Genomic DNA, 26,836 nt, shown 5'->3' with positions numbered 1-26,836 from the left:
GTATATGGCTGTGAAGCTTCCTGCACCTTCGACACGATTCTCCCCTACCGACCTGACCCATCGGAGCGCATGCCACTGTCTGAAGCTTACAGATATGCCGAGGAATGCTGCCAGCAAGCCACTCTTTTATGACTGAAGACCAACGGCAGCAAAAGTCCCATCGCGACGACGACCGACCCACCAGCTCATATCAGCCAGACTCCTTAGTCTGTCTCTGGATCCCTTCCACCACTCCCGGTCTTTCCTCTAAACTCCTAGCCAAGTACCACGGTCCCTACTGCGTCGTGCAACAGCCGTCTCCTGTCAATTACCTTGTCGAGCCTCTCACGCTGTCCGCTGACTTAAAGGGACACTAAAGCGAAACAATAAATCAGTTTAGACTAATGAAGCATTGTTTGAGAACCCTGCAGGCAGTCATTAGAAAAAACAGTTTGATTATTAGATGAGAAAATGAAGGCCCAAGTATCAGTATTTGAATTTCGCGCCGGAACCCCAGCGCCGGTACGTCAGCGTGACGTCAGGGATTCCAAAGTATTTTTTCGCATTTGGGCCGCGTTGGCTGAATAAAGGTTCCCGAAACTTGCCATGTTTAATATTTCGTTCCTTCAGAACACAATGTAGTCAATCTGTACCGCTATATATAATTAGTAGGCCCTAGAAGATGCCATCAAAATCCAAGACGTCGCAGCCCCCAGGTGCGAGAACTTAAGTAGGCGTCGACACCCGTATTTCGTTCTTGCGCTTTTTCTGGCTTACCAAACGTCTTATCGTTGTAAGAGTGGTGTTTTTGGTGTTGTAGAACGGCAATTTACTGATCCAGAAGAAATCATTTTTCACTTTAGTGTCCCTTTAAGATGCTGTGGAAGTGAGACGGCGCACGGGCAGTGACTCAAACCTTACCATGACCCTCGCTTCTAGGTCCTAACCCTCGACTAACGCCTCGCTCGAAAACAGAGCTTGCTCGCACAGTGCCCGATGCTTGATCAACAGACCTGCTTGTGTATTGTGACACATCCTAGCTTGTTAATTAGACCCCCTTACAATATATAAAACAATAATGCTAAAATCTGTAGGTGAGTCAGTTACAATGATTTTATTAGGGACATGAACTGTGCTTTGCACAAAGGCTGATAAACCAGTTCCATTGAACATGTGGGCTTTCTTGACTGTCAACAGGTGCTTGCGCGGCAAGGAAAAAGAAATAACTTATAATGTTTCACATTTCAAGACAATAGCAAAGCAAGAAATGAAACATCAACATGAAATTTTAGGCTTTTGTTTCGGCTAGGGTGGGTGAACACAACAGTCAGAGCTGGCACACTGTGAGGTCACTGGTACAGAAGACAGTTCAGAAGGTGGTCTCTCTTTCAGCTTTGCCTCTTCTGTTCTCACTGCTTATACAGTGCATTTGCCTGTGACGCTCACCAGATGACCACTGCAGGTTTGAGCACACTGAAACCCCATAGGGTGCCGCGTCCGTGCCTACTCCGCTCCATGTATTGACACACCACTGCGCACACATGTGCTCAGCCAGAGGAAAGTGAGCCCGCGCCCGAAGCAAGAACTCTAGGTGACGCTCTCCCCTAAGACATTTAGTAATTGAGGTTTGAAACACAACAGTTTAACATACAAACAAATCAGAACCTAATTACAACATAGTCAAACAGTTGCCATTGAGCACAAACAGTGCACTGCAAAAAATAAAAATAAAAGGACCCCATTTGGAGGGGCCACCTATCCTTTGGCCGACATTTCTGCGATCATGCACCTTAGAGCAGAGGAAATGGAGAGAGAAAGTGTAGAGCAGTGCTGCCAGCTAGAAATAAAAACTTGCTAGTCAAGACCCCCCCATAAAGCTAAAAAATATGCATTAGAAAGAGTCAAAATCTACTAAAAACGCACTACATGCAAGCAATAATCCGAATCATGCTGAAGATATGTTTTATAGCGCCTGAACAAAACACAGTTGAAAATATATATATATACACGCTCGCTACGTCTCAACAGGCCTGTACGTTCAAGTTTTGGTTTCAGCGTGGTTGCCAAGGCGGAAAAACTTCTTTTACAAGCCAGGATCTTGGAATGCAGACAGTCCGTGAGAAACCTACAAAATGAAGCTTTCTTTGCGCGCCGTCGCCTTGAGCACCGGGTCCCAGACGAGTTCGCAAGCATTCAACTACACGCAAATTTCAAGGCCAGGCTACAAACCCGTCGTACGCAGGAGACTCACGAAAGAAAACTTGCTAGACTGTCGCCACCCGCTGATGTCTTGCACAGAAACGTTGCCCCGTCCGCCGTGCACAATCTCTCGTCGCACAAGCCCAATTCGGCAGAACTCGCAGTCCTGAGCCTGGGCTTGAACTTCAACCTTGGACCGCAGAAGGATGCAAAAAAAAAAAAAAAAAAGGTTGGTCTGTGCGGTAGAAAATGCTGTCAGCCAAATTGAACCTTCAAAGAGGGAGGAGGCAAGAACCCGCACCATAGGCATTCTCTCGCGGCTGCGCGCACACCCCTCTGTCTCCCCGCTTTCAGCGGAAGAAAACAAGGCGATCAAAGACCTTCGCTCAAACCAAAATCTCGTCATCCTCCCGGCTGACAAGGGCAACGCCACGGTGCTACTCAACAGGACTGACTACCGTGACAAGATGCTGTCACTTCTTGCGGACGAGGCAACGTACAGTCGTCTGAAGAAGGATCCCACGCTGAAGATACAGAGGGAGCTACAGAAGCTTCTTACGGATGTGTTCCGGTTTGTAGATCCAAGGCACAAGGGGTTGTACTTCTCCCTTCTGTGCACTAACGGTTCGGCGCCGGCGCTCTACGGTTTGCCAAAAATACATAAACCTAACGTGCCGATGCGACCTATTGTTGATTTTACTCGCTCTCCGCTTCATAAACTGTCGAAATACCTTCATAAGGTTCTTTCCCCTCTCGTTGGTAGAGGCAGCACGCACGTTCACCATTCTGAAGACTTCATAAACAAGATTCGTCATTTTACTCTCGACGACCAAGAAGCGCTTGTCTCGTTCGACGTCGTGTCGCTTTTTACAAGCGTTCCTATTCGACTCGCCACGGAAACTTGCACCGCCACTCTGGACGATGACCCTACCCTACCAGAAAGGACGCCCATCGTCGTTCCTGACTTGAAGAGGCTCCTCCTGTTCTGCCTGGAGAACACCTACTTCACTTTTGAAGGCACCTTCTACAGGCAAGTGCACGGGACACCGATGGGCGCATCCATTTCGGTAACCACTGCAAATTTAACTATGGAATGGCTTGAGCGTCGAGCACTCGCCTCTTTCAACTCGCCGCCCAGAGTCTTCCTACGTTACGTAGACGATGTGTTCTGCATAATTCAGCGAGAACAAATTCCTTCATTTTTGTCACATTTGAACAGTATTGAAGCGTCCTTACAATTCACAGTCGAGGAAGAAAAAGATGGCGAGCTTCCTTTTCTGGACGTCCTCGTAAAGCGTGACAGGCGCAGTCTGGCATTCACCGTGTACAGAAAGAGCACACACACAGGCAGGTATCTGCATTTTAATTCAGTGCACCCGATAAACCAGAAGAGATCGGTAGTAGCCTCTCTTGTCGGCAGAACCAAGCGTATCTGCACAACGCCACAAAGCCGTGCTGCCGACCTACAAGAGGTCCACCGTAATCTCTCGGCATGTGGCTACCCGAAGTCGTTTGTGAACTCGGTGGAACGCCATCTGTCTCAGCCCCCAAGGCCTGACTGTGTGCTCCCAAGATAACGCGCCCCCATACCGTATGTGCCCGGTGTGAGCGAGGGCTTAGCCCGCGTTCTACGCGGCTATGACGTCCAGGTAGCTCACGTACCGTCCCAAAAATTACGCCACCGGCTGGTAAACGTGAAAGACAAGCTTCCAAAGACTAAGTTTCCTGGCATCGTCTACGGGATTCCATGTGAAGACTGCGACTGCGTATATATCGGCGAGACAGGAAATTTCGAACAGCGGTTGAAGCAGCATATCAACGATGTAAAAAAGAAAAAAGTCGCCTCAAACGCCTTGGCAGAGCATGCAGATGACTTGGACCACAGGATTGATTGGGATAACGCGAAGATATTAGAAAAAGAAAGAAATTTGACGTCAAGACACCACTTGGAATCTCTCCTAATCCAAATGACAGATAACACCCTCAACCGGAATGACGGAACCCTCCCCCCCATCTACACGCGCTGCTTACATCATATTTTAAAACCATATAAACATTGTATCGCACGCCCTTGATTTCATTGTGAACAAGGCTCCCGTCAGGGGAGCCGAAACGTCTTTTCTTGTATTCATTCAGTGGTCGGTGTCCTTCTTGTTACCCTTCTTCAAACTTATAAGGATTATAAATTTGATGCATTTTTATACACATAGTTCAAGGCCTTAAAAATGCACACACGAGAATATTTTGCAAGACTCAAATGTTCCTGCTCTTACACTAATATGTACATCCATAGCGTAATCGAACTGCGTAGGTGCGCGCACTCAAGAAATCTGTGTGGTTCTGTGCCCGTCAAAAAAGCACAACGTGTGACAAACTTCCGCTAATCTTAATCTTATCGCCAACCAGAGGCAATTAGCTTTCGCGAGTGTCAAAAAAAAAAAAAGAAAGCAACGGAAACGCATGCACGGCGGCATCCTTCCTATGTGCACCCCTGTGAGAACTAAACAAGCGAGAAAGAGGCGGACGCCCTATGGGCGATTAGTAACGAGTTAGCCATCAGTTTTGCAAACGCAAGAAACCAACACCACCCGCGGAACAAAAGCCGAACCGCCGCCCGCCCGCGCGTACATCAATGCGCCAGCGGTTGTATATAGAGGCGTGGGAGCAACCTAGTTCTAAAACAAGCCATGCAACGAAAACAAAGAGAGGGAGGCACGCGAAAAAAATTCCCTGAATTCCCACATAGTGGCAGCACATGACAGAAATGAAAAAGTTAAAAAATTGGCGCACTTTTTAAACGTACAGATGGCACCATAAATATACGGCATCGACCATTTTGGGACTTGTTTGTGGCGCCGTATATTTACGTCATTGACACTCAAAGGGTTAATAAGTGCTTTTTTGTGCAACTGTGACGGGCGAAAATATATTGCGAAACGAAACTAACAAAAAGAAAGTGCCTCCATGAACTACAATCACTGGCCGGAAAACAGGTTTAACTACTGGGCAACGATTAAAATACGGGAAATGTTGTTTGTTTCATGCTGATGTGGTCACGTGCCCACTGTATATTTGTTCACTGGTGTGGCTGGGTCAAGGGTCAGTGCGATTGACTACTCCATAAACCTTCATTGTGCCAATCTAGCGAACAAGGCAATCGGGCACCATGTAACTGAAGCAGTATTTATAGTTTTGTTTAGAAGCCAGCCCACAGAGTAAAGATGGCATTTTCTTCTCAGTCGAAATTCTGTTTATTAAGCTAGAGTTAATCACATTCAGCTAGCCAAAAACAAACTCAATTCCCTCTTACTTCCAAAGGACCGTGGATAAGCTATATATTTGCGAAATGTGAAGCACACATTTACTGAAAAAAAAAAAAAAAAAAGGGATGAAAGAAGAAGAGGAGGATGTAGTAGTTTCGTTTATGTACCAACAAAGAGAAGGCCAAATTTACATGAAAACTGCCAAAAAGCGGGGTGACAGCTAAGGGACAGTGCTTCAACACTCGCTGCTATCCCGTCTAGATGATAGGCAAAGGACATGGAGGTCATTGGAAATGCAAAGGCATCGCGCAATTATACTGCAAGCACTCCTACTTTGACAAGCTGCGCCACAGTGAACTTATTATTTTATTTATTTATTTGGTTAACAATACATGGTTGTCACAATGATTGGAGCAAAAGGTGATCGAGGGGGAGTTTACCTGGGAGGTGCTTGATGATGCGCTTGTCCACAAGTTCCATGGCAAGCGACACCTGGCTGCAGTCATCAAATGGCCTCAGCTGCTGGTCATTGGCTGAAGAGGTCACAAATAGTGTCATGGTGCTTGATTTCGATGTGAAAACAGCCAAGGACACATTTTCAGTCAATCACCTTCAGCATACAGCGACCGGCTAAATTCAACAGATGTAATGAACTGAAAGGCACAGTTCCCATAAGCATTTGAATTAACGTATCATCATTATCAAGTGCCCATCACTCCAGTGCGGCCGCGTGTTGGAAATTATGGCCTGCAAAGTGAGTGACTGATGGAGAACATGCCTCCAGGCTTTTATCCCCAAGTAGTCTGGGCAGTTATCAGAAAACCAGGGCACATATGAAATACCCTACACACCCAGAAGTTGAGGAAAATATATATAGTTATAAATATCACAACTATACAGTATGCGTACATTTCAATGGCAGTAAAAGGACCCTGTGCTATGATTGCGCTTGAATCACTTGATAGCTAACTTCATGCTGTTACTACAAAGTGTAGACAATTATGCTGTCATACCTACCAGCCTATGAACATTAAAAGTCGTAATAAGATGCAGACCCAGCACAGTGTTAGAATCTATATAATGGGAAGCTTGTTTGAGTCAGCGAGGCAGCAACAGTAGTGCATGATATGAGCACAGTTTTGTCGCCAGTCACTGTTAGCTGCTTGCGTCCCGAGGACAAAGGTGGTGCACAATTCTTGTCGAGGGAAATGAGAGAGAAAAGGGAAAAGCAAACATACAGGCCAAACGTCATTTGCTACTCTACACAGGCGTGACCTCGATGCCATCTCGTCATGGTGCGAAAAATGGCACATGCCTCTCAACTTATCGAAATGCAAATCTATGTCTTTTACCCGAAAACGCAGTCCTTTTCAGTCCCCTTATCGCATTAGCTCTGTCAACATCAGCGCCACTTCATCTTACAAGTACCTGGGTCTTATTTTGACGTCATCACTCTCTTGGATAACACATATCGAAACAATACGTCGCAAAGCTGCGCGCTCACTCGGGTATCTACAAAGAAATCTAAAGAAGGCATCCCCAGAGGTAAAGAAGTTGGCATACTTGACATTTGTCCGTCCACAACTTGAATTTGCTTCTGCTGTCTGGCATCCATCTCAAGATTACCTAGCCGCATCATTGGAATCCGTTCAAAACCGAGCCGCCCGCTTCATCACTTCACATTATTCACGGTACACTAGTGTCACTTCTTTGAAACAAACGATAGGTCTGCCAACACTGAAGTCTCGCCGCATCATATCACGTCTTTGCTTGCTGCACTCTTTTTTTTACAATCCACGCTCAAGGCACCACCTTCTTAAACCACCATTACGAACTTCCTCTCGCATAAGTCACAGCTCTGCCATAGCACGTTTACCCAGCCGCTCATCTGCCATGACCACTTCCTTCTTTCCTGATGCAATCGTTTATTGGAATGCGCTCCCTGACAACTTCGTTACCTGTACTGACCGCAACAAATTTCGTGAATACCTAACAAATCACTTTGAATAACTTTCTGTTCCCAGTGTACATCGTTCATGAACCCATCATAAACCTATCGGAATAGTCTACCCTTGTCAACCCTTCCACCTAGTCTTTCTCTTTTGTTTCTTTTATTGCTAATGTATTGCCGTGTTACTTCTTTCAATTCGAATTTTTTCTTTGATTGTTTAAAGTCGTACAAAATCAGCGATGTGTTATTTTTCTTTTTTTCGGTGTTTTGCAAGAAACCACTCTTACACGTGTTTGTATTGCCCCCCCTTGTGTAATGCCTTCGGGCCTTCAAGGTGATAGTAAATGAAATGAAATGAAATGAACAAAAGTGGGAAAGGAAGGAGAGCCTCACCCCAAGTGTCGAGAGAAGAATGTTTTGCTCTGGCGGCATCAGCATCTCGTGCCGCAACAATTCTTGCCTAGTGGGCACATCAAAACTTCTCACCAAAATGCACTGCCCGGAGAAGCTGCTTACTCAGCTCCAATTCGAGAAGCACAAATGCAACCTTGCCAAAGCTGCAAAAACGACGAGTGTCTCGGGTCACTCGAACCCTATCTGCTCAGAGCATGTTGGCTTCTCATATGGCAATGATTTGCACAATGCTTCATACAGTAGAACCTTGTTGATATTATGCTGTTTCATACTATATCCCAGCACCAACGTTCGCAATCGAGAACACAATAAATGACCCACGAGAGTTACGCTTCTTTTTTGGCAGTTGATGTTGACACTTGCATTTGTTTATCTTTCTACCGGGGACTGTATTTCAGCCACTGTAAGGGGGTTTATTTACAAGCAGAGCTACGCAACAACAGCCTTGGCCCAAGAGCTTTGGTCGCTAGCTTTTGCTCTCCAGGCTGCCAGACTTTATTGTCTTCTCTCAACAGTTCCTGGCTCTCTTCCCCTCTACATTGGCCTTCGCAGCGAAGAGGAGCCATCCTGGCGACTCAAGGCAATGCGAGCACAAGAGGGTTGTAGTAGGGCTTTAATTGGCTCAAGTGGACTGTTTCACAACCGCGGCAGCGCCTGTTGGTGGGAGGTGTCACAGGCTCGACGATGTAGTTCACTGGCGACGTGCATTGAGCGATGCGGTAAGTACTGTGATATTTCACTGCAAACTTGCAGGGGAGACCAGGGGTCTGGCATGGAACTGAAAGCCACACGACAGAGCCAACGGGGAAGATAAGGGCAGGTTTAGCGAGGTCAAGGCATTCTTTTTAAGACTTTGTGTCACGGAAGTAAATGAGCATGCTAGTTGGCAGCACTCTTCGGCACATTCAGCGAGTTCTCAGGCTGGGCGGCATTCAAATGCATCCAGGCGGTATGGGAGTATAGTATCCAGTGTGGAAGTGGGCTCAGGTCCATATAGTAAAAAGAAAGGGGAAAATCCAGGGGTGGCTAGTGTGGCTGTGTTATAGGCATAGAAGCGTAGACTGTTGGGCCAGTTGGTGAATCAAGTAGTGTTGTTAAGCGTATGTCATGAAAGGAATCATTAAGACCCAATTAGAGTGATCAGAGGCTATGCACATGGAGAGAATATCACTGAGTATTCGGTTAAAGCGCTCCGTCAAGCCATTAGTCTGCAGATGATAGCTTGTAGTGGTGCGATGAATAGTGTTACACTGACTGAGAAGCTCTTAGACAACTTGCAAAAGAAACATGCGGCCTCCGTCGCTAAGCAGCTCGCGTGGCACGCTGTGGTGAAGAATGAAGCTGCGCAAGATGAACAAGGCAATATCACAAGCTGAAGCTGCTGGAAGAGCGGCGGTTTCGGCATAACGAGTAAGATGGTCGACGGCCAAAATAATCCACCGATTTCCCACAGGGGTGGAAGGAAGGGGCCCATAGAGGTCTATGCTGATTTTATGAAATGGGCGAGCTGGACACAGCAAAGGTTGTAATGGACCAGGTGTGACAAGTTATTTTCCGGCATTGACACTCAATGCAGAAACGAATGTGTTTGCGGATGTATGTGTACATTCCACACCAGTAGAATCACTGGCGAAGTCTGTCATAAGTTTTCAAAACGCCAGCGTGCGAGTTGTGTGGGTCTGCGTGGAAGTGTGTGCACAGGTCGGAGCGCAAATTGCAAGGTGTAACAGGAGGCCATTTGTGACAATCTGGGTGATAGTTGCGGTGGTACAACATGTGCGTCCCAGAGCACATAATGAGGTACTTGGCAACAAAGGGCGCGAAAGAGCTGTGGGGATGGTGTCAATGAAGGCGTAGAGAGAACAATGATTAACGAGGTTATCCAAGGATCCTTGAACTGTTTCGAAGGCATGTCAGTGATATTCATGTTAGTGAAGTAAGTTCCAGAGAGGGAAATGGGTGCAACATCAGAAGGCACGGCGAATGGGAAAGTGTGTCGGCATTGGTGTGCTTGCGTCCTGAGCGGTAAATGACGCAAATATTGAATTCCTGTAAACGTAGCGCCCAGCGTCCAAGTCAACCCGACGGATCCTTTAATGAAGCCAGCCAACAAAGCGAATGGTGATCGGTGACGACATCAAACAAATGGGCGTACACGTAAGGGCGAAATTTCTGCAGTGCCCAACCAATTGCCAAACATACCTTTTCAGTAACCGAGTACGTGCACTCTGCCATAGTGAGGGCACAACTCACATATGCAGCTATGTAATAAGAGAAGCCCTGCTTTTGTTGGGCGAGTACAGTACCAAGTCCGATCCCGCTGGCATCCGTGTGTACCTTAGTTGTAGTGGTAGGGTCAAAGTGTCTTAGAATGGGCAGTGAAGTTAGGAGACAACGCAATGTTGTGAAAGCCTCATCACACGCCGGCGACCAACCAGACAGATAGCCATCGCCGGTGAGCAGCATCGATGTTGCTATTATGGAAGTGAAGTTCTTCGTAAAGCGGCAAAAGTATGAGCACAGACCAAGGAAGCTTCGAAGTGCTTTCATGGTGGTAGGTTTCAGAAATTCAGCAACAGTATGACGTTTCAGCGGATTGGGAAGTACGCCATTCTTTGAGACTATGTGGCCCAGTATGGTGAGTTAGCAAGCTCCAAACCAGCACTTCTTGATATTAAGCTGAAGTCCTGTGGGCGTCAAACAGCTCAATACTTCGTAAAGATGATGGGGGTGACGATCAAAATCAGGGGAGAAAATGACGACGTCATCAAGGTAGCACAGGCATGTCTTCCATTTTAACCCACACAAGACACTATCCATCATCCTTTCGAATGTTGCTGGGGCATTACATAAGCCGAAGGGCATAACATTGAATTCGTGCCGCTCGTTGGGAGTTACGAAGGCAGTTTTTGGGCGATCGGATGGTGCCATAGGGACCTGCCAATAACCAGACCTTAAGTCTAGTGATGAAAAGAATTCGGCTCCCTGCAAGCAGCCCAGGACATCATCGATGCGTGGCAGAGGATAAACATCTTTACACATAACTTGTTTAATCGGCAGTAATTGATGCAGAATTGGATCGAGCCAAGAGAACAACAGCCAACGACCAGGGACTGCAGGACGGCTGAATGATGCCGCGCTGAAGCATGTCATCGACTTGTTTGGCGATCACACAACGCTCAGCAGCGGATACACAATAAGGGCGCTGTCACAGAGGCACTTGGGAGCCGGTGTCAATCAGATGGAGAACAGTGTGCATTTGGCCTGATGCCGTTTTCTGGCAGTCAAACGAGCCATGAAACTGGTGTAGAAGTGCAAGAAGTTTCCCATGGTGTACCTTTGCAAGTTCGTCGTCGATGGTGGAGCCAGACATACTTAAAGGTGGGCGATCAGGCGTACCAGTAGAAGGTGTCAGGGCACTAAATTGCAAGTTATCCACATTGTTAAGGCAGAAGATGGAGGATACGTCGAATTCCTGAATGGTGTCTATACAGTCTCTATGGAGTAAGGTTGAGGGAAATGGCAACGGATTCGTAACAAACAAGTATGTAGCGCTGTTGGGCCTGTCAAGAATGGCAAATGGCAACGTGAGATTCCTGCGGTTTGAACAGTCTCTGAGGTTGTAAATATAACTATGGAATCACCAACACCGGCACAGTACATGAGAACAAGGGTTGTACTACTGGGTGGTATGTTCGTATTGTTGGCAACAAACAACTTCACCAATGTAGGTTCAGAGGACACAGAACACACTGCAGAGAACGCCACCTCGGGACGAGCACAGTCAATAACTGCACGATGGCAAGAGAGAAAATCCCAACCGAGGATGACATCATGCACACAAGTCGGTAGCACAAGAAACTCAATGGGATACACAACATCTTGAATGATGAGGTGGACTGTGCAGGCGGCTGATGGCTGAATGTGGCGTGCACTGGCGGTATGGAGGGACAATCCCTTTGACATCGCGGTGACCTTCTTAAGCAAGTGGCAAAGCTTTATATCTATCACTGAAACGGCAGCACCAATGTCCACAAGCGAAAGGGTACGAAAGCCATCCATAAAAACTTCAATGAGGTTTGCTGGAGAAATTTGAGGACTTGAATTTTTCGATGACGAAGCAGTTTGTGCGTCAGGAACTGTGGTACAGTTTCCTGCATCAGAAGGGCAGGGTCGACGGCGCATAGGTGACAGTGAGTGATGTCGGGGTGATGGGGATCGGTGGCTAGCTGAGGGCAGACATTCAGATGAAGAGGATTGTTGTAGCCACGCTGTGATGTTAAAACATCTAGGATTGTATGCAGACAGGTGCATGGCATCAGCTTGAAAAGGAGGGCGACAGTGACAGAAGCGTACCATATGTCGCGCATAACTGCAAGAATAACACATAGGGCAATTGTCCACAATGCGGCATGGATTTGAAAACGTGGGGACTGGTGGGCTTAACAGAACTGGTGGTGGCCAAACGGGTGCCAACGCGGAAGGATAGGTTGGTTGACAGGGCAACCCGGCAGTGACGACTTGCGTGTACGACAAGGGTGCAGACACCAGAGGTGGCGGACGAGCAAAAGGCAAAGCGGCAGTGACCTCTTCCTGTGTTGCATGACTGGGGCCAAATGTTGTGCCTGTGCTGGCTCGAGCTTGCTCGATAAAATGGAGCTGTCGGGTAACCTCCTTACACGCTATCTGCTTGATCTCAATCAACAGGGTATTCTGGTCGCCCAGAGTCAATGCGAAGATCGAGTCATTCTGTTCCAGAGGGCATCAAGTTTGGGCGCATTGCTTGTGTAGTTCATTGAAACTCTGGTACAAGCTGACAACATCTGCAACGGTTTGTGGGTCTTTAGCCAATAACATTTGAAATGCGTCATCAGCTATTCCTTTGACGATGAGCTTGATTTTATCTGACTTGTGCATTGATGGGTTTATACGCTTACACAAGTCAACAACGTCTTCAATATAACTGGTGAAGTTCTCACCGGGTTGGTAAGCATGTTCACGAAGTTGCTGTTCTGTGCGGAGCTTGCATACTGCGGGGCGGCTGAAGATTTCCAAAAAAGTTGACTAGAACGGCACCCAGTTAATTAATCTCCGCTTCGTGATTCCGGAACCAGAGACTGGCGACGCCAGTCAAGTAAAATATTACATTGGTCAGCCCAGTCGCATCGTCCCATTTGTTGATTGCGCCCACTCTCCAGTAAGTTGCCAATCAGTCCTCGACGTCTTGGTCGTCGGTCCCGTTGAATATAGGTGGGTGATGCTGAGGTAGCACACTGGGACAGATGGTGGCTTGAGTCTAGGAGCCTTGTGTGGTGGTTTCTTCTGGCATCACTGAGGCTGGAGGTAAGGTACGGCTTCGTACTTTCAGGTTGGGAGACTGGGACATTACCCCTCTACGTTTCACCAAACTGTAAGGGGGTTTATTTACAAGCAGGGCTAAGCAACAAAATCCTTGGCCCAAAAGCTTCGGTCGCTAGCTACCCTTTCTGGGCTGCCAGACTTTGTCTTCTGTCAATGGTTCCTGGCTCTCTTCCCCGCTACACTGCTAACAACTTATCATTGAATGAATTCTGGGATTGTACGTGCCGAAACCACAATATGATTATGAGACAAGCTGTAGTGGGGGACTCCGGATTAATTTTGACCACCAGGGGATTTTTAACATGACCCCAATGCACAGGACACAGATGTTTCTGTATTTCGCCCACACTGAAATGCACCCACATCGGCCACTGTGGCCAGGATTTGATCCCACGATCTTGTGCTTAGCAGCACAACACCACAGCCGCTCCGCCACAGCGGCGGGTGTACAACTGGCATTGTACAGCTTATGGCATTTTTCACTGGTCAATCTAGAGCGGCCACTGAAATCCTGGAGCGAGTGCTCGGATTTCCCCAATCCAAATCTACCAGTGAAGAGCAAAAATGCTCTGCAGTGGATCACACCGGAAGTCTCTGCTCAGATGCCACACAAACTGACTTCGCTCTGCATGATTCTCGTCCTATTTCCGCCCAAATCCATGCCTCGGCAACGAAGCAAGTGAGAGCGATCTGGCGCCGACCAAGTTGAATTGAAATGACCAGTGGAAAGCTCGAACCCACTCTAGATCGATCAGTGAAAAACACCATTAGTGTTATCCCTCAGCACAAGATGCACCAAGATTATTTGAAATTTACAATGTTACTGGTGATTCTATTTGTTGTGTATGTTCTCAGAACACCTTGTTTAATTAGGTGGTATGCACGACCCGAATTGTGCATATAATATTTGGGGTTTTACGTGCCAAAACCACTTTCTGATTATGAGGCACGCCGTAGTGGAGGACTCCGGAAATTTGTGCAGTACTCTCTGGAAAGCACGTGGGCAGTAGCGATTATGCTGGAACCTTCAAGGAGTCATGTATAAGTGTTGATGCGCTTGAAGCGCAGATCATATCTTCAACAATCACCAAGTTTGCTCACCACTATCGTTGTGACTGAGTGTTACTTGCCTTGCTGGGCACAAGTTTGCTTAATAAAAAGTCTAATTTATAACTCACACTTCTGACACTGTCATTCTTCGCCGTCACTATGTCACATCTAGTTAAGGCAATTTTGCATTCATGTACCAAACATCCCTACAATGCCATGATCTAAGCCCAAACCCTGAAGACAGCACCAACGTCGTCCCAGACCACCAAGCTAGCCTCAGGCTACAGAACCTGCCCTCGAAGTTCAGACTTCTACCCGTGACAATGAGGAAGACCAAGACCAAGTAGGGAGTCATGATGACGAACCAAGCACCTCAGCAGCCATTGTACCTCGCCGCCAATCAGTGGAGTTCTCAACGACCATCCCATTTACTGTCATCAGGCAACATGGTCGCCGCAGTGCCGACTGTACACTGGCCCATCCCGTGGCTCGTCCCTCAGCACATACCCAGCAAACTGGAAGCAGCAACTGATGGAGGTGTGGTTGCTGTACGTCGAAATGCCGAAAATCTGCCAACACCGCTGCTTCATGATCTGTCCTGACAATGTAGCAATGACATGTCGCCATCCTAAAGAAGCCTCAAAGGCAAGAATACACTGACAAAAGAAGACCTGACGACGCGACATGCCAGCTGTGATCTGACGCCAAGACATAACTGCAACACAAGGCCAAGAACTATAGACCTTGATGTTCTGATTCATGATCAAAATATTGCTCTAGCCGACATAGGAGCCAATTACTGTCGTCAGCACATTCTTAACTGCCAAATTGAGGAAAGTAAAGACCGCTGGATAGGCCCTCAAATCCGGAAAGCTGGAGGACACATCATAATCCCAACCAGAACCTAGATGGCAAGAGTTCATGTTCATGACCGGACTTACCCTGCGATCTTCGTCATCCTGCAACAATGCTTATAGGACTTGGACTTCCTGAGCCAACATGGCGCAGTCATCAACTTTAAAGTCCAAGTTGATAACTCTGTCTAGAGATCAACAGGACTCTCAATCATCATGCCCAAAGTGTACTTGAAGATCAAGTCAGTATAACGCCTCGAGCAAGCATCATGATTTCCATCACCACAGAAGCATCTGGAGACATTGAAGCCATCATCGAGAGGAACCAACAGCTGCTGCTCGAGCCTGAAACCAGCGTTGCAATGGGTATCGTCCAGTTACGCCAAGGAAAAGCACAAGTAATGGTGATGAACTTCAGCCAGTAATATAAACACCTGAACAAGGGCACGAAAATAGCACACATGGAAGAAGTTACAGAAGTCAGCGATGAGCTTGTCCTCTCGGATTCTACCTAAGCTATATCACCTCACTTTTCGATATTATGGTACATTTTGACAGGATCGTGCGCGCAACAGGGAGACAAAGAAAAAGTGGTAGATTGTAAAGAAGAAGTGGTAGATTGTCTCCTGGAGCTGTGACCTTTGTACCAGCCTGCACAAGTACCACTAACTCCTCCCTATGTTGTATATACATTTGTGCACTAGGCTTGCTCTTCGTAATATTTGATGGAGGTGTGGAGCAACGATTCAGAACAGAGCTTCGCAGTGGCCTCCACTTTGCTTATACATCGATGCCGCCTAGTTCGACAACGCCTGTGTTGACTGTCATACTCACACATCCGCGTGATCCAGTAACCTTTTGTGGCACCAATAGCGCTAACCTCGACGACTGGCTGGAAATGTATGAACGGATGAGCAGCCAAAACAAATGGGATTCCACAGTGATGCCGGCGGACAAATTTTTACTTGGCGGGAATAGCGCAAGTGTGGTTTAACCACGAAGAACTCTGTGACTGGAATATCCGCAAGCAGAAGCTGCGAGATCTCTTTGGAAAACCACTGCGCCGGAAGGTCGTCACCAGGAGAGAGAGTGCATCATGAGTTCAGACATCCACTGAAGGCTACGTTGCCAATACACAAGACATGCTGGCACTGTACTGCCTCTGTACCCACCTGTCAATGATACATGCACTCCTATGGTTTCTCTTGTTCAGGCTGTTGTGCGCCAAGAACTCGCCAATGTCTGCTTGCAGTCAGTTTGCACCGTGGCCAGTTCCCGGCCAACCGAACGTCCTTCGCTCATGCATACTCAAATCAATGGGTCAGGTCCCTTGAGGTTCTCACAACATGGCAGAGTGGCGAACCCCTGATGACCGACCTATTTGCTTCAGCTGTCGCCGCATTGGTCAAATCACCTGATACTGTCGCAGCCACTGGTCCTTGATGCCGTTCTCGAACAGCCATCATCTAGATGCCGTTTTTCACCATATCCAGCCGAAACCCAAACCAAACTTGCACGCCACTAACAGTACGACCGCATGGCGCCGTCGAACACCATCGCCGAGTGGCCACCAGTCTCGTTCATCGCAAAGTTGTAGCCCATCGTCTAGGTCACTCCAGTCCCGTCGCCTGTCGCCATCATTCCGACCTGGGCACATACCTTCGGAAAACTAAAAGATGCAGCTTTCATTCATTCATTCAAACTAAAAGATGCAGATTCATTCATTCATTCATTCATTCATTCATTTTTATTTCCTTAAAGACCCCCGAGGGGGTATTACATAAGGGGTGGTTTTTTTGTTTTTTTTGTTAGACAGAATATTGTTGATACCGATCAGTGCGATGTTATATTTGATATGCTATGCATGAAGCTTGATGGGCAGGTGATAATGGCGATGTTGCGAGAAAGGCCGTTCCAGTCTTTTGCTGCTCTGGGAAAAAATGAAGCAGAAAATGTTTTAGTGCGGGCACGTGGGCGAGAAACTTGCAAGGAATGACCAGTGCGGTGAGATATGTGAGCTGCAGGGATAATGTAAGGAGCGCAATTAAGCGGCGAGTGAAAGAACTTGGGAAATAGAGAGAGGGTTGCAATGCGTCGGCGACAGGATAAAGGTGATAAGTTACACTCGGCTTTGAGGGATGAAGCACTGATTTCATATGAATCATTGTCGGCGTCTCCGGCAAAACCTCTCATCCTGCCGACCAGATGCAACATAGTTGATCTAGAAGTTGCCAGTGTATTTGTTCCAGCGCTTGTTGATACTGGAGCCCATATCTCAGTGATGAGCAACCACCTTCGTTGCCGCCTGAAAAAAGTCCTTACATCTGCTGCATCTCGTGCTATTTGGGTCGCTGATGGAGCAACACCCATTATCCTTGGCATGTGCATCGTGCGAATAACTGTTGCTGCTTTCAACACTTCTGTTTTATTTGCTATTCTGAAACGGTGTTCCCATAACTTGATCTTCGGCCTCGACCTTTTATCGGACCATTCAGCACTGACTGACTGTGCCACTGGCCTCCTCCAACTCGAGCTGCCTTTTCACTGCTGTCCTCCAAAATCAGCCAAGCCTCATTTACGTTCCGTAGACTTTGTATGGTTGCCGCCTCAAGCCGCCATGTATGCCTTTGACGTGCTTCCCATCTGTTCTTGATGGTGACTATGTACTGACTCCCAATGTCAATGTTCCTCTGCTACGCACAGTTGCCGTTCCTCATGCCGTTGTGACTATCGCCAATAACCATGTATTTCTTCCTGCTTTAAACTTTGCTTTAAGTATGGAAGTTATCCCGAAAGGCATGTCGCTAGGCAACGCTTCTCCCATCGATGATACCGCCATCAATGTATTAATGCTCAGTGCTCGTCTGCAGCCACCTGCTGTCCGATAATCGCTCAGGACCTGCTTCCTGAACAGGCTGCGGATCTTTGTTGTGTCCTGTGTCTTATAGTGATGTCTTTGACTTTGAGGATGGCCCACTTAGACAGACTTCCACTGTGACCCATAAAATTGACACCGGCGATGCTAGTCCTATCTGCCGACGACCTTATTGCGTGTCTCATGCAGAACGCCATGTTATCCAAGCTGAAGTAGACAATATGCAAAAGTGTAATTGAGCCCTCATAGAGTCCTTGGGCATTTCCGGTTGTCTCAGTCAAGAAGAAGGATGGTAGCTGGCAATTTTTTGTCGGCTACCATCAATTGAACCAGATTACGAAAAAGGATGTGTACTTTCCCTCGCAGATTGACGACGTTCTCAACTGCCTTCACAGATCGAAATGCTTCCCTTCAATCGACCTCTGACCTGGTTATTGGCAGATTTCGGTTGATGAGCTCGAAAGTGAGAAGACCACTTTCGTTACACTGGATGGCCTTTACCATTTTACAGTTATCCCTTTTGGACTTTGTAATGCCCCAGCAACTTTCGAAAGAATGATGGACTCTCTCCTTCAGGGCTATAAGTGGTCCACCTGCTTATTTTATCTGGATGATATCACATTTTCCCCTACATTTGGCAGCCACCTCATTCACATGGTCGCTTTTCTTGAAGTATTTAGGGAGGCTGGCCTTCAACTCTTCTAAATGCCATTTTGTACACCATGAAGTCAAAGTTCTTGGCCACCTTGCCAGTGCTGCCGGTCTACATCGTGATCCTGATAAGATTCACACAGTGAAGAGCTTTCCTGTACCCTGCTCAGCAAAAGATGTATGCAGCTTTGTGGGCTTATGCTCCTATTTTCCTTGGTTTGTTAAAAATTTTGCGATTACTACCCGGCCACTGATGACCTTCCCAAGAAGGGCACTCCCTTCTTTTGGGGCCATGAACAAGCCAACACATTCTACACCCTCATCTGCTTGTTGACAACGCCTCCAATATGAGGCCGCTTTGATCCATCTGCACCAACTCAAGTTCGCAGAGATGCCAGTGGCCATGGCATAGGTGCTGTCCTCATCCAACAGCAAAACTGAGTCGAGCGCGTCACTGGCTACTCCAGTCACTTCTTGTTCGCTTCAGAGCGCACATTTTCTAGCACCAAGCATGAGTGCCAAGCTCTGGTGCGGGCAGTGGCTGAATTTCACACTTACTTGTTTGGCCACCCATTTTCTGTCAACACGGACCACCATTCCCTGCGCTGGTTATCGTCATTGGAAGACCCGACTGGCCACCTTGGTCGCTAGGTGCTCAGACTTCAGGACTATTCTTTCGTTGTGATCTACAAGTCCAGCCGCTTACATCTGGACGCCGACAGCTTATCTCTACATACTGTCCATCCTCCTGACAACAAGGAATAGGATGCAGACACTTGCCTTCTGGCCATTTCTTACTTTCGTGACATCCTTACTGAGCAGTGAAAGGACGACTCTTTCTAGTTGATCACTGAACGCTTGATTTCTCGGCAATCAGATCACTCTACTAGAATGTTTGTGCTCCATGACGACATTTCTTTAGCAACGCAACTACAGCTTTGATGGACCAGATTTACTGCTAGTTGTCCCTCGTCATCTCCGTTCTACTGTTCGTGCTGAGCTCCACGACTCACCCACTGCCAGACACCTTGGCACCTCCTGCACTTACGACAAAGTTGGATGTTGATTCTTCTAGCCAAGCCTTTACTGCTCTCTGTGACGTTACGTTGCAGCTTGTGGGCTCTGCAGCGGGAAAAGAAGCCATGGGCGCAACCTGCTGGCCACCTTCATCTAATCAATGTTCCCAAGGAGCCTTTCTTCGGTGTTGGCATGGACCTTTTTGGTCTTGGCTGTTGCCACAGACTATGTGATGTGCTTTGCCATTACATGTGCCCTGCCCACCAGCTGTGCTACAGATGTAGCAGATCTTTTTTTTTTTTTGAAGACGTGATTCTTCACCATGGCGCGCCAAGGCAGCTACTGACAGATCGTAGCCGATACTTCCTGTCCCAAGTTGTTGAAGATATACCGAACACAAGATCGCAACTGCATTTCACCCATAAACGAATGGACTGACTGAACGCCTGAATCGTACCCTTACAGAGATGTTTGTCGATGTACATTCTGGGGATCGCACGCGCATCCCGATATCTCCGGAGCGGCCACGCGGTTATCACGCGATAATCACGTGCTCGCTCGCGGAGGGTAGCGGGGAGAGGGCACCTTCGCCCCTCCCGCTGCTCTTCGCGCCTGGCCGCGACGCTGCAGCCAAGGCACCCCGTTCCCTCCTTTCCCTTTCTTGGAATCGGGGAGACTCCCTCTCTGCCGCTCGGGGAGAAGCGCTATTCCCCCGATGCACCGTTGTCTTTCGGCTGAAGAGCTTGCGACAGGCCGCATCTCAACTCAGCCGCTGAGACCGCCGCACGCCGTCCCCCTGTTGCGCCCGGCCTTTGTGTGCGACTGACCGCCCCAGGGCCCGAGCGCGGATCCACTCTGGGTGAGCTGAACCCTTATCAGCCTCTTTTGTGGTTCCCACATTGTGCGGTTTGTTTCACCCCAGACGTGCGGAATGCTCCGCCGCTGTGATTTTTGTGTTGTATTGGTATGTGTTGTTGCTGTTGTTGTCTGTTGGTATACATGTACTCTAAGGTGAATAAACACCTTAGGTCGAGACTCACCCTGTCCCCCCTGGCCTGAACCCACCGTGGTCGCAACTCACTGCGAACCGCGGGTTAGGGGTCACAGCTCTGACTGCTAGGGCTGCTGCGAAAGTGCTAGCGAGCGACTGCCGCTCCATCGGCGCTGTGCGATCCAGAGAAGGGTCAGGTGCGCACGCGCGAGCCTGAGTAATACCCCTATGTACATTTAGGCAGATAATCGCGATTAGAACAGCACTTTGCCCTACGTGACATTTGCATACAATTCCACACGTCATGATACCTCCGGTTTCCCACCTTTCTATTTCTTGTTTGGTCGCCATCCCACTCTGCCTTGCGACACCTTGCTACCTTCGGTGTTGTACAATTGATCATTTTCAATAAATTTTGCAGTATAAACGCAACAATTCTGAATAATTATGCACGTGTGAAAGCTTACCACCTTCATATACGCAGAAACTTATGATTTCTCAGAAATTTAGAAGATAAAGCACAACAACAGTAACCACATTTCCTTCTTAGTAACTTTAGAGGGAAATTATGGCGATTTCTGGGTGATGAAACGCCTTCATAAATCAATTCATTGAGCCTGGTGCATTACACAATGTTTGGTGCATCTAGTGATGCATTTTTTGCATACAGCACCAAGCAGAATTTAAAGTGGCATTTTACCAATGCTGTTGCAGTGTTATAATAAAGAAGCACTTACACAGTCATAGTCACACCGTGGAATCAGTCAAGCCAAAATAATTTTTGTTTTACTTTTCTAATACTAGATGAACACCTACAGCGGTAAACCTTACACATTATTGAGCTTCAAGATTATTAAGGTGCTTATCGATTACTATGTTCTTGGGTCAACTTACGATGACGCCCATACATGGCCACAGCCACCAGCAACTCTCCATCGGGCAACTCGGCTTCGAGCACTGGTGAGCCCAGGGCCTCCAGTTCTACGATGGGGGCAAGTGACACCTGCATACTGGCTGGGGCAAAGTGGCCATCGTGTGCCACCAGACGAACTTGGCCAGGTCCGCCTCTTGTCACCAGAGTGGCCACAGTGCCTGCAGTCTCGACATCCGCCCACACTGGTGCTGCCTCTAGCTGCCAATGCACTGGGGCTCCACTGCCCCCCTGAGCATGTGCGCGCAATGTGTACACTGGCTCCTTTTCTGGGTCCCAAGGAAGCCATACTGTTTCAGGCTGCACTGACAGTGGCTCCTCAATGGAGACCTCCTGTTCTCCTGATGCCGTGGCACGTAACAGTGCACCATCCTGCAAGGAACTTGTTCTTGATAAATGGATACGGGGGCAATCCTTTCTAACAGTCTTTTCTTGTTTTTTTTTTTCAAACATGCCTAACTGTGCCATGCATTTTACAGAACCAACGCATAATTTTTTTACTCGCATGCATGTCGCAAGTACAATAGCTGGGAACAAAGTTTCCACCTATGACACTATGGCCTGTGCACTTGTGCTCCATTGAAATACAAATCATTAGTTTTGCAAGAAATGTTTTGCTGCCAAGGCCAACGTCAAATCTGTTGTAGGCAACAAACAATAAGCGTCAGTTAGTGACAGTGAGGGGGCCAGTTTCGAGATGAGATGGTAGTAGGTAGTAGTTCAAGACTGCGCCCCTTGAGGGCTCAAGTACAGGATGGCAGTGCAGAGGAAGAGCCAACGTCTGGAGGAGGAAAGCGTTAATTTCTCCAGAAGTAAACCATCTGCCGGGGCTGCGCACGAACGACACCTGCTCTCTCTCAGCGAGCGCTCGTGTTTAAAAGCTCAGTCTAACTACCCTGAGCCGATCTCAGCCCCCTCCAGCAGAGTCACATAACCACCCCAACAAAAAAACAAGTATGCACACATTCTTTGACTGTGCTTGCTTTCTACTGTCCCAACAGAAGGGACACAACACTCCATCACACCCCCCAAGCATTTCAAATTGTGCACGGCCGGCAGCCACCGGTCATCGCATGCCTGAGAAGCAATTATTGGTCCCCTGCAACAGCACAGGCTGAAAAGCAACACTCAACAGGAATTCCTTTTGCCCTTAACAAGATCCCACAGCCACAGTTTGCCTCTACTAAGCACGCTCCCAAACATTCTTTGCAATCAATCTCCGGAGTGGTTCAGGGAATGGCTTCACAGCAACATCATTTTCTTTTACAACCCTTGTGTCCATCGCTGAATGACATCAGATCCACTGCAGCTACAGCCAACACGACGAAGCAGCTTCTTAGTACCATTTAGGAATACATTGGGAACCACTGTAACAGCTCCATCCCATAAACTCTCAAACAGGCTGTGACGCTCCATTGAAAGGCTCCCTTCATTGGGAGCTCTGGCTTCATTGTGTGCATGCTTTATACAGCTGTAATTAACATTAAAAAAAAATCAAGCTCCTCAATTCCCCTTGTTCTTTCTCCCAACAAGAAAGTGTGATTTGAACAGAGCAGACATAAAAAAAAAAATTCATTGTAAAAGAAGCGCAAACAAACTAGCCCAGTTCTCTACTCTGACATGAAAAAAAAAATGTAAAGTGGCCAGTCCATCAAAAATGTTTGAGAAAAAATATAAGCTCCATTTAATGCTGCAGTTTCTCTGAACCATGCTCAAGCTTACAAGAGTTCAAAACAAAGACCTGAAACTTATTTTTGTATTATTATTATTACTTACAGCGCACGCTAAAAACATGGACAAAGAAGAGAGATGAAACACAAGCGCTGTGTTTAAACTTTCTTTGTCCGTGTTTTTAGTGCGCTCTGTAAATAATAATAATGCAGATGTACTGATGCGCCCACCTAGCTGCCATACTACAGTTACTTTAAAGGGAAGCTGAAACACTTTTCAATTTTCATGAATTGCTGGCGCTGGAAAGAACCGTCCTATTAATTTACGGTTCTGAAATTTTTTCTTTGTATTGCCAATATAAGGGGCAGAAATCGCTTTCCGAATTCCCCCCGCGGACACGCCCCCGTCGCTTCCCGGAGCGCCGGGTGAGGAGGCAGCCGGAGGAGAGAACTGGCGAGAGTGACGTCATTCCCAGGGACCGTACCGCCGGACCGGCGTGCTGGCATGTTTCTTTCCTTCCTGCGCTTTACTAAACAATGCTAGGAGAGATCTGCCGCCGCTCACGTTTGTTTTCTTTTGAGATTTTCGTGAACTGCGCTTCCTTTCTGTGCTGCGTGAGTGCCTACAGCCAAGGGCGCCCAACATGCCCTCGTTCTGTGCAGCATTCGGCTGCGCGAACACAGGCGGTCGAGACGACGTGGTGTTTCACATGTTCCCGAAGGACAAGAAACTTGCAGCGGAGTGGGTCCGTGTGGTGAGGAGAGATAATTTCTTACCGCCGAAATCCACTGTGCTGTGATCGGACCATTTCCGCGACAGTGATTACCATCGGAGCTTGACAACGATGCGGGCAATCGGTATTCCAATTAAATCGGCGCGACTGAAGGCCGGCGTTCTCCCACAAGAGAAACACCTCGCCACTTCCAAGAGCGGCCTTCGCCAAGAGGAGAAAGGGTGAGGTAAGGGTTTTAATGTGCACACTGGCAATTTTTTAAACGGATGATCACCTGAGTGTCGAACAAACAGCCTTACAGCGGCCTATGACGAAGCGAGTCGGGAATATGCACATGCGTGCAAAATGCTTGCAGTTTTCAGCCTGTTTTTCCACTCCACTTTGTCACGGAACACTGTACTACGGCTGTTTGTTCGAGGCTGTTTTGGTACGGTGAAATAACTGGCCGGGGGTACGCTTGTGCATTCAGTGATATTTGCTATTTGTCCTACCACGCGGTGCCCGCAGGTTTAGCTGATCAGCATTCGTGTTCAAATCATACAACATAAGGCGTTCCGGCAATATTTTCATGCTCGCGTTAGAGTAGTTGGACTCGTCGTGTAAAAACTTCGTTTCGTAGATTTCGCAGTCACAGCTTGCTACCAGCAGCGAAATGCCGCAAAAACGAGCGTCGGCACAGCCACGCCCATGGCAAGGCTAACAGGCTCAAATAATGAAGTAACGTTGTGAGGTATAGAACTTGTCAGCATTCAACGTGGTCTAGCCCAATACAGGCATCGCTGCTGGACAAAAAAATTTTTTCTTGCCTTTAACTAGCTATGCATCACACATGGAAAAATTATTATTTGAAAGTAAATATAATACATTACTCATTACTTTCTTATTACGCTCATTGCTTTGAATTACATTACCAATTACCGCTTTCAAAAAAGTAATGGTATTACTTTACGATTGCTTCCAAAAAGTTCTTACGCACACAAGAAGCGAAAAGCAAAGTATAAAGGGATGCCAACCTTTCTTCAAGGTAACATACACTTGCCAATATTTCATGCCCTCCCCCCCATGTTCCTCCACGACACCTCACGACACTACCAACGTTCTGGCACCGTAAACAACTTACTGGTGCATATTTAACGCAATTAATAAATTACTTCAGCCATGAAATTACAGACACCAAATAATTCACATTACTAAATCACTAGACAACTAATCCATCACATAAATTACTATTTAATTAGTATTTCAATTACTGTAAGTAATCCAACTGTTGTCACGTTTGCTGATATGCATGATATGCTGAAATTCATGACATCTATGCCTTGCACTCTTTCAGGTTCTAGCAGAGCACCTAGAGAACCGAGCCCCTGATGAACCTGTTCCACTAGCATCACCAATCGAAGAGTTTGAAGCAGCCAGTGTGACACAGGCAGATAATGTTGAAGAGCTTGAAGTAGCCAAACGCGGCACTTATGTTTGCGATCGTGTATCAACACGCAAAAAACCACGGAACTTTAGACAAGTAGCAGCAAGGTGCATGACATCGCGGAATTGCACCCGTGTTTACAATCTAATGAGATGTTAGTGCTTCGGCATTCTTCCAGCAGCAAGTTCCCAGTGACACTTTAGCGCGTTTTTTCTCCTGTCATTGGAATGTGCAGCTACCCGAAAAGACATATGTACCAGCTAAGATTTCCAACACGCTAGAAGGTGCACACATCGCTCTCGCTGTTGGCACACTCAACATCGTCGTTGCCCCCGTTGCCACCATCGTTTTCTGTATCGGCTCTCGGTTCAAACATGTACGGCGAAAATACAAGCTCTCCGAGACAGCGAGAACGTTCCATAATGCTTACAACTCAGCCACTCAGCTGTGAAGCCAGAACAGAACAGCGTGCTACGCACTGAAACGGCGGCGCTGACCGGCAATCCCCGTGTATGACGTCAAAGCGGTCCCGACCAATCACGGGCAACAGCGGCGTTCGCGCGATGCTCTGAGGCGCTGGTGCGCATTTTCTTGCAAAAAACAGCCGCTTGCATTTGTTTCTGCCCTTTTTAAACGAGATATTCGTGTTCAGTGGACTCAAAACTGTAGAATGCCGCAGGGAACTCATTTTTTTAGAAAAGTGTTTCAGCTTCCCTTTAATAGTCGACTCTCAACACTGTGGCCGAAAGCAATATGCTAACAAGAATGCAGCACTGTGCCATCACATTGTGCCATCTCGCTGTGAAATAGTACACCATCTACTCTCCCAGGTGTACACTCAATCCAAGCTCTTGAGCTGGTACTAAATTTCAAAACGGGACCGGCATTGATGGGAGCCATCAACTAACTGACCACTGTTGTCAGCATCCTTTCTTGGTAAAGTAGAGACTTGGGCTTGGTGTATCAATGACAAACAAGACAGTGCACACATGAAAGTTGGTTCAGAGGCAGAAAAAGCACTGCAGTGTCATCTCTGCCTTTGTCCTCCTTTTCATGTGTGCACTACTTTTTCAACCTATACTAGGCTTTCATGTCAGCTTGCCATGTATTGAGGAACACACACACAAAAAAGAAAGATTCAGAAAGCATATAAACAGGAAAGAAAACAATAACAAATGCACATATGCTTCTGATACACATTTAGCAGTAGCGAATAACATAGCTGTTAACTAGGACACTGAAAGATGGGTGACCATCTTGAGTTTGAGCCATTCTGGTGGTGTAAGGGTTTAACTGGCAGCGTTCTGTCTGAAGTTGCACTCCTGCGGCTAAGCTTCATGGGTGGGCACAAATCAGCAAACCAGCCACATCAAACCAATGGTTCATTCATCTCGAGGCCGTGCTCTTACCACTACACTCCATGACATCAGCAGGCAGAAGTGAGAAGACCAGCTGTGCCAACACGACGCTGTC

At 47.4% G+C, this 26,836-nt stretch overlaps 1 protein-coding gene across 5 annotated transcripts in view; it reads right to left on the bottom strand.

Moving 5' to 3' along the window:
• LOC126539647 (nuclear pore membrane glycoprotein 210-like) overlaps positions 1 to 26,836 on the bottom strand; it is a 240,043-nt gene that overhangs the window by 86,188 nt on the left and 127,019 nt on the right. For 4 of the 5 annotated variants that reach the window (XR_008614325.2, XM_055075601.2, XM_055075602.2 and 1 more), the window contains 2 exons: positions 21,500 to 21,908; positions 5,882 to 5,974 (listed from right to left, as the gene is read on the bottom strand). Coding sequence is in view for 4 of the 5 variants with exons in the window: in XM_055075601.2 (XP_054931576.1) it covers positions 5,882 to 5,974; positions 21,500 to 21,908 (502 nt within the window). In the remaining variant the exon portion in view is untranslated. The remainder of the gene's footprint in view (positions 1 to 5,881; positions 5,975 to 21,499; positions 21,909 to 26,836) is intronic. The other variant, XM_055075603.2, reaches the window with a different exon arrangement.

The sequence above is a fragment of the Dermacentor andersoni genome, chromosome 11 (genome assembly GCF_023375885.2).
Source record: "Dermacentor andersoni chromosome 11, qqDerAnde1_hic_scaffold, whole genome shotgun sequence".
Taxonomy (NCBI): Eukaryota; Metazoa; Arthropoda; class Arachnida; order Ixodida; family Ixodidae; genus Dermacentor; species Dermacentor andersoni.
The sequence above is the reverse complement of the archived record's forward strand: the minus strand, read 5'-3'. Positions and strand labels throughout refer to the sequence as shown.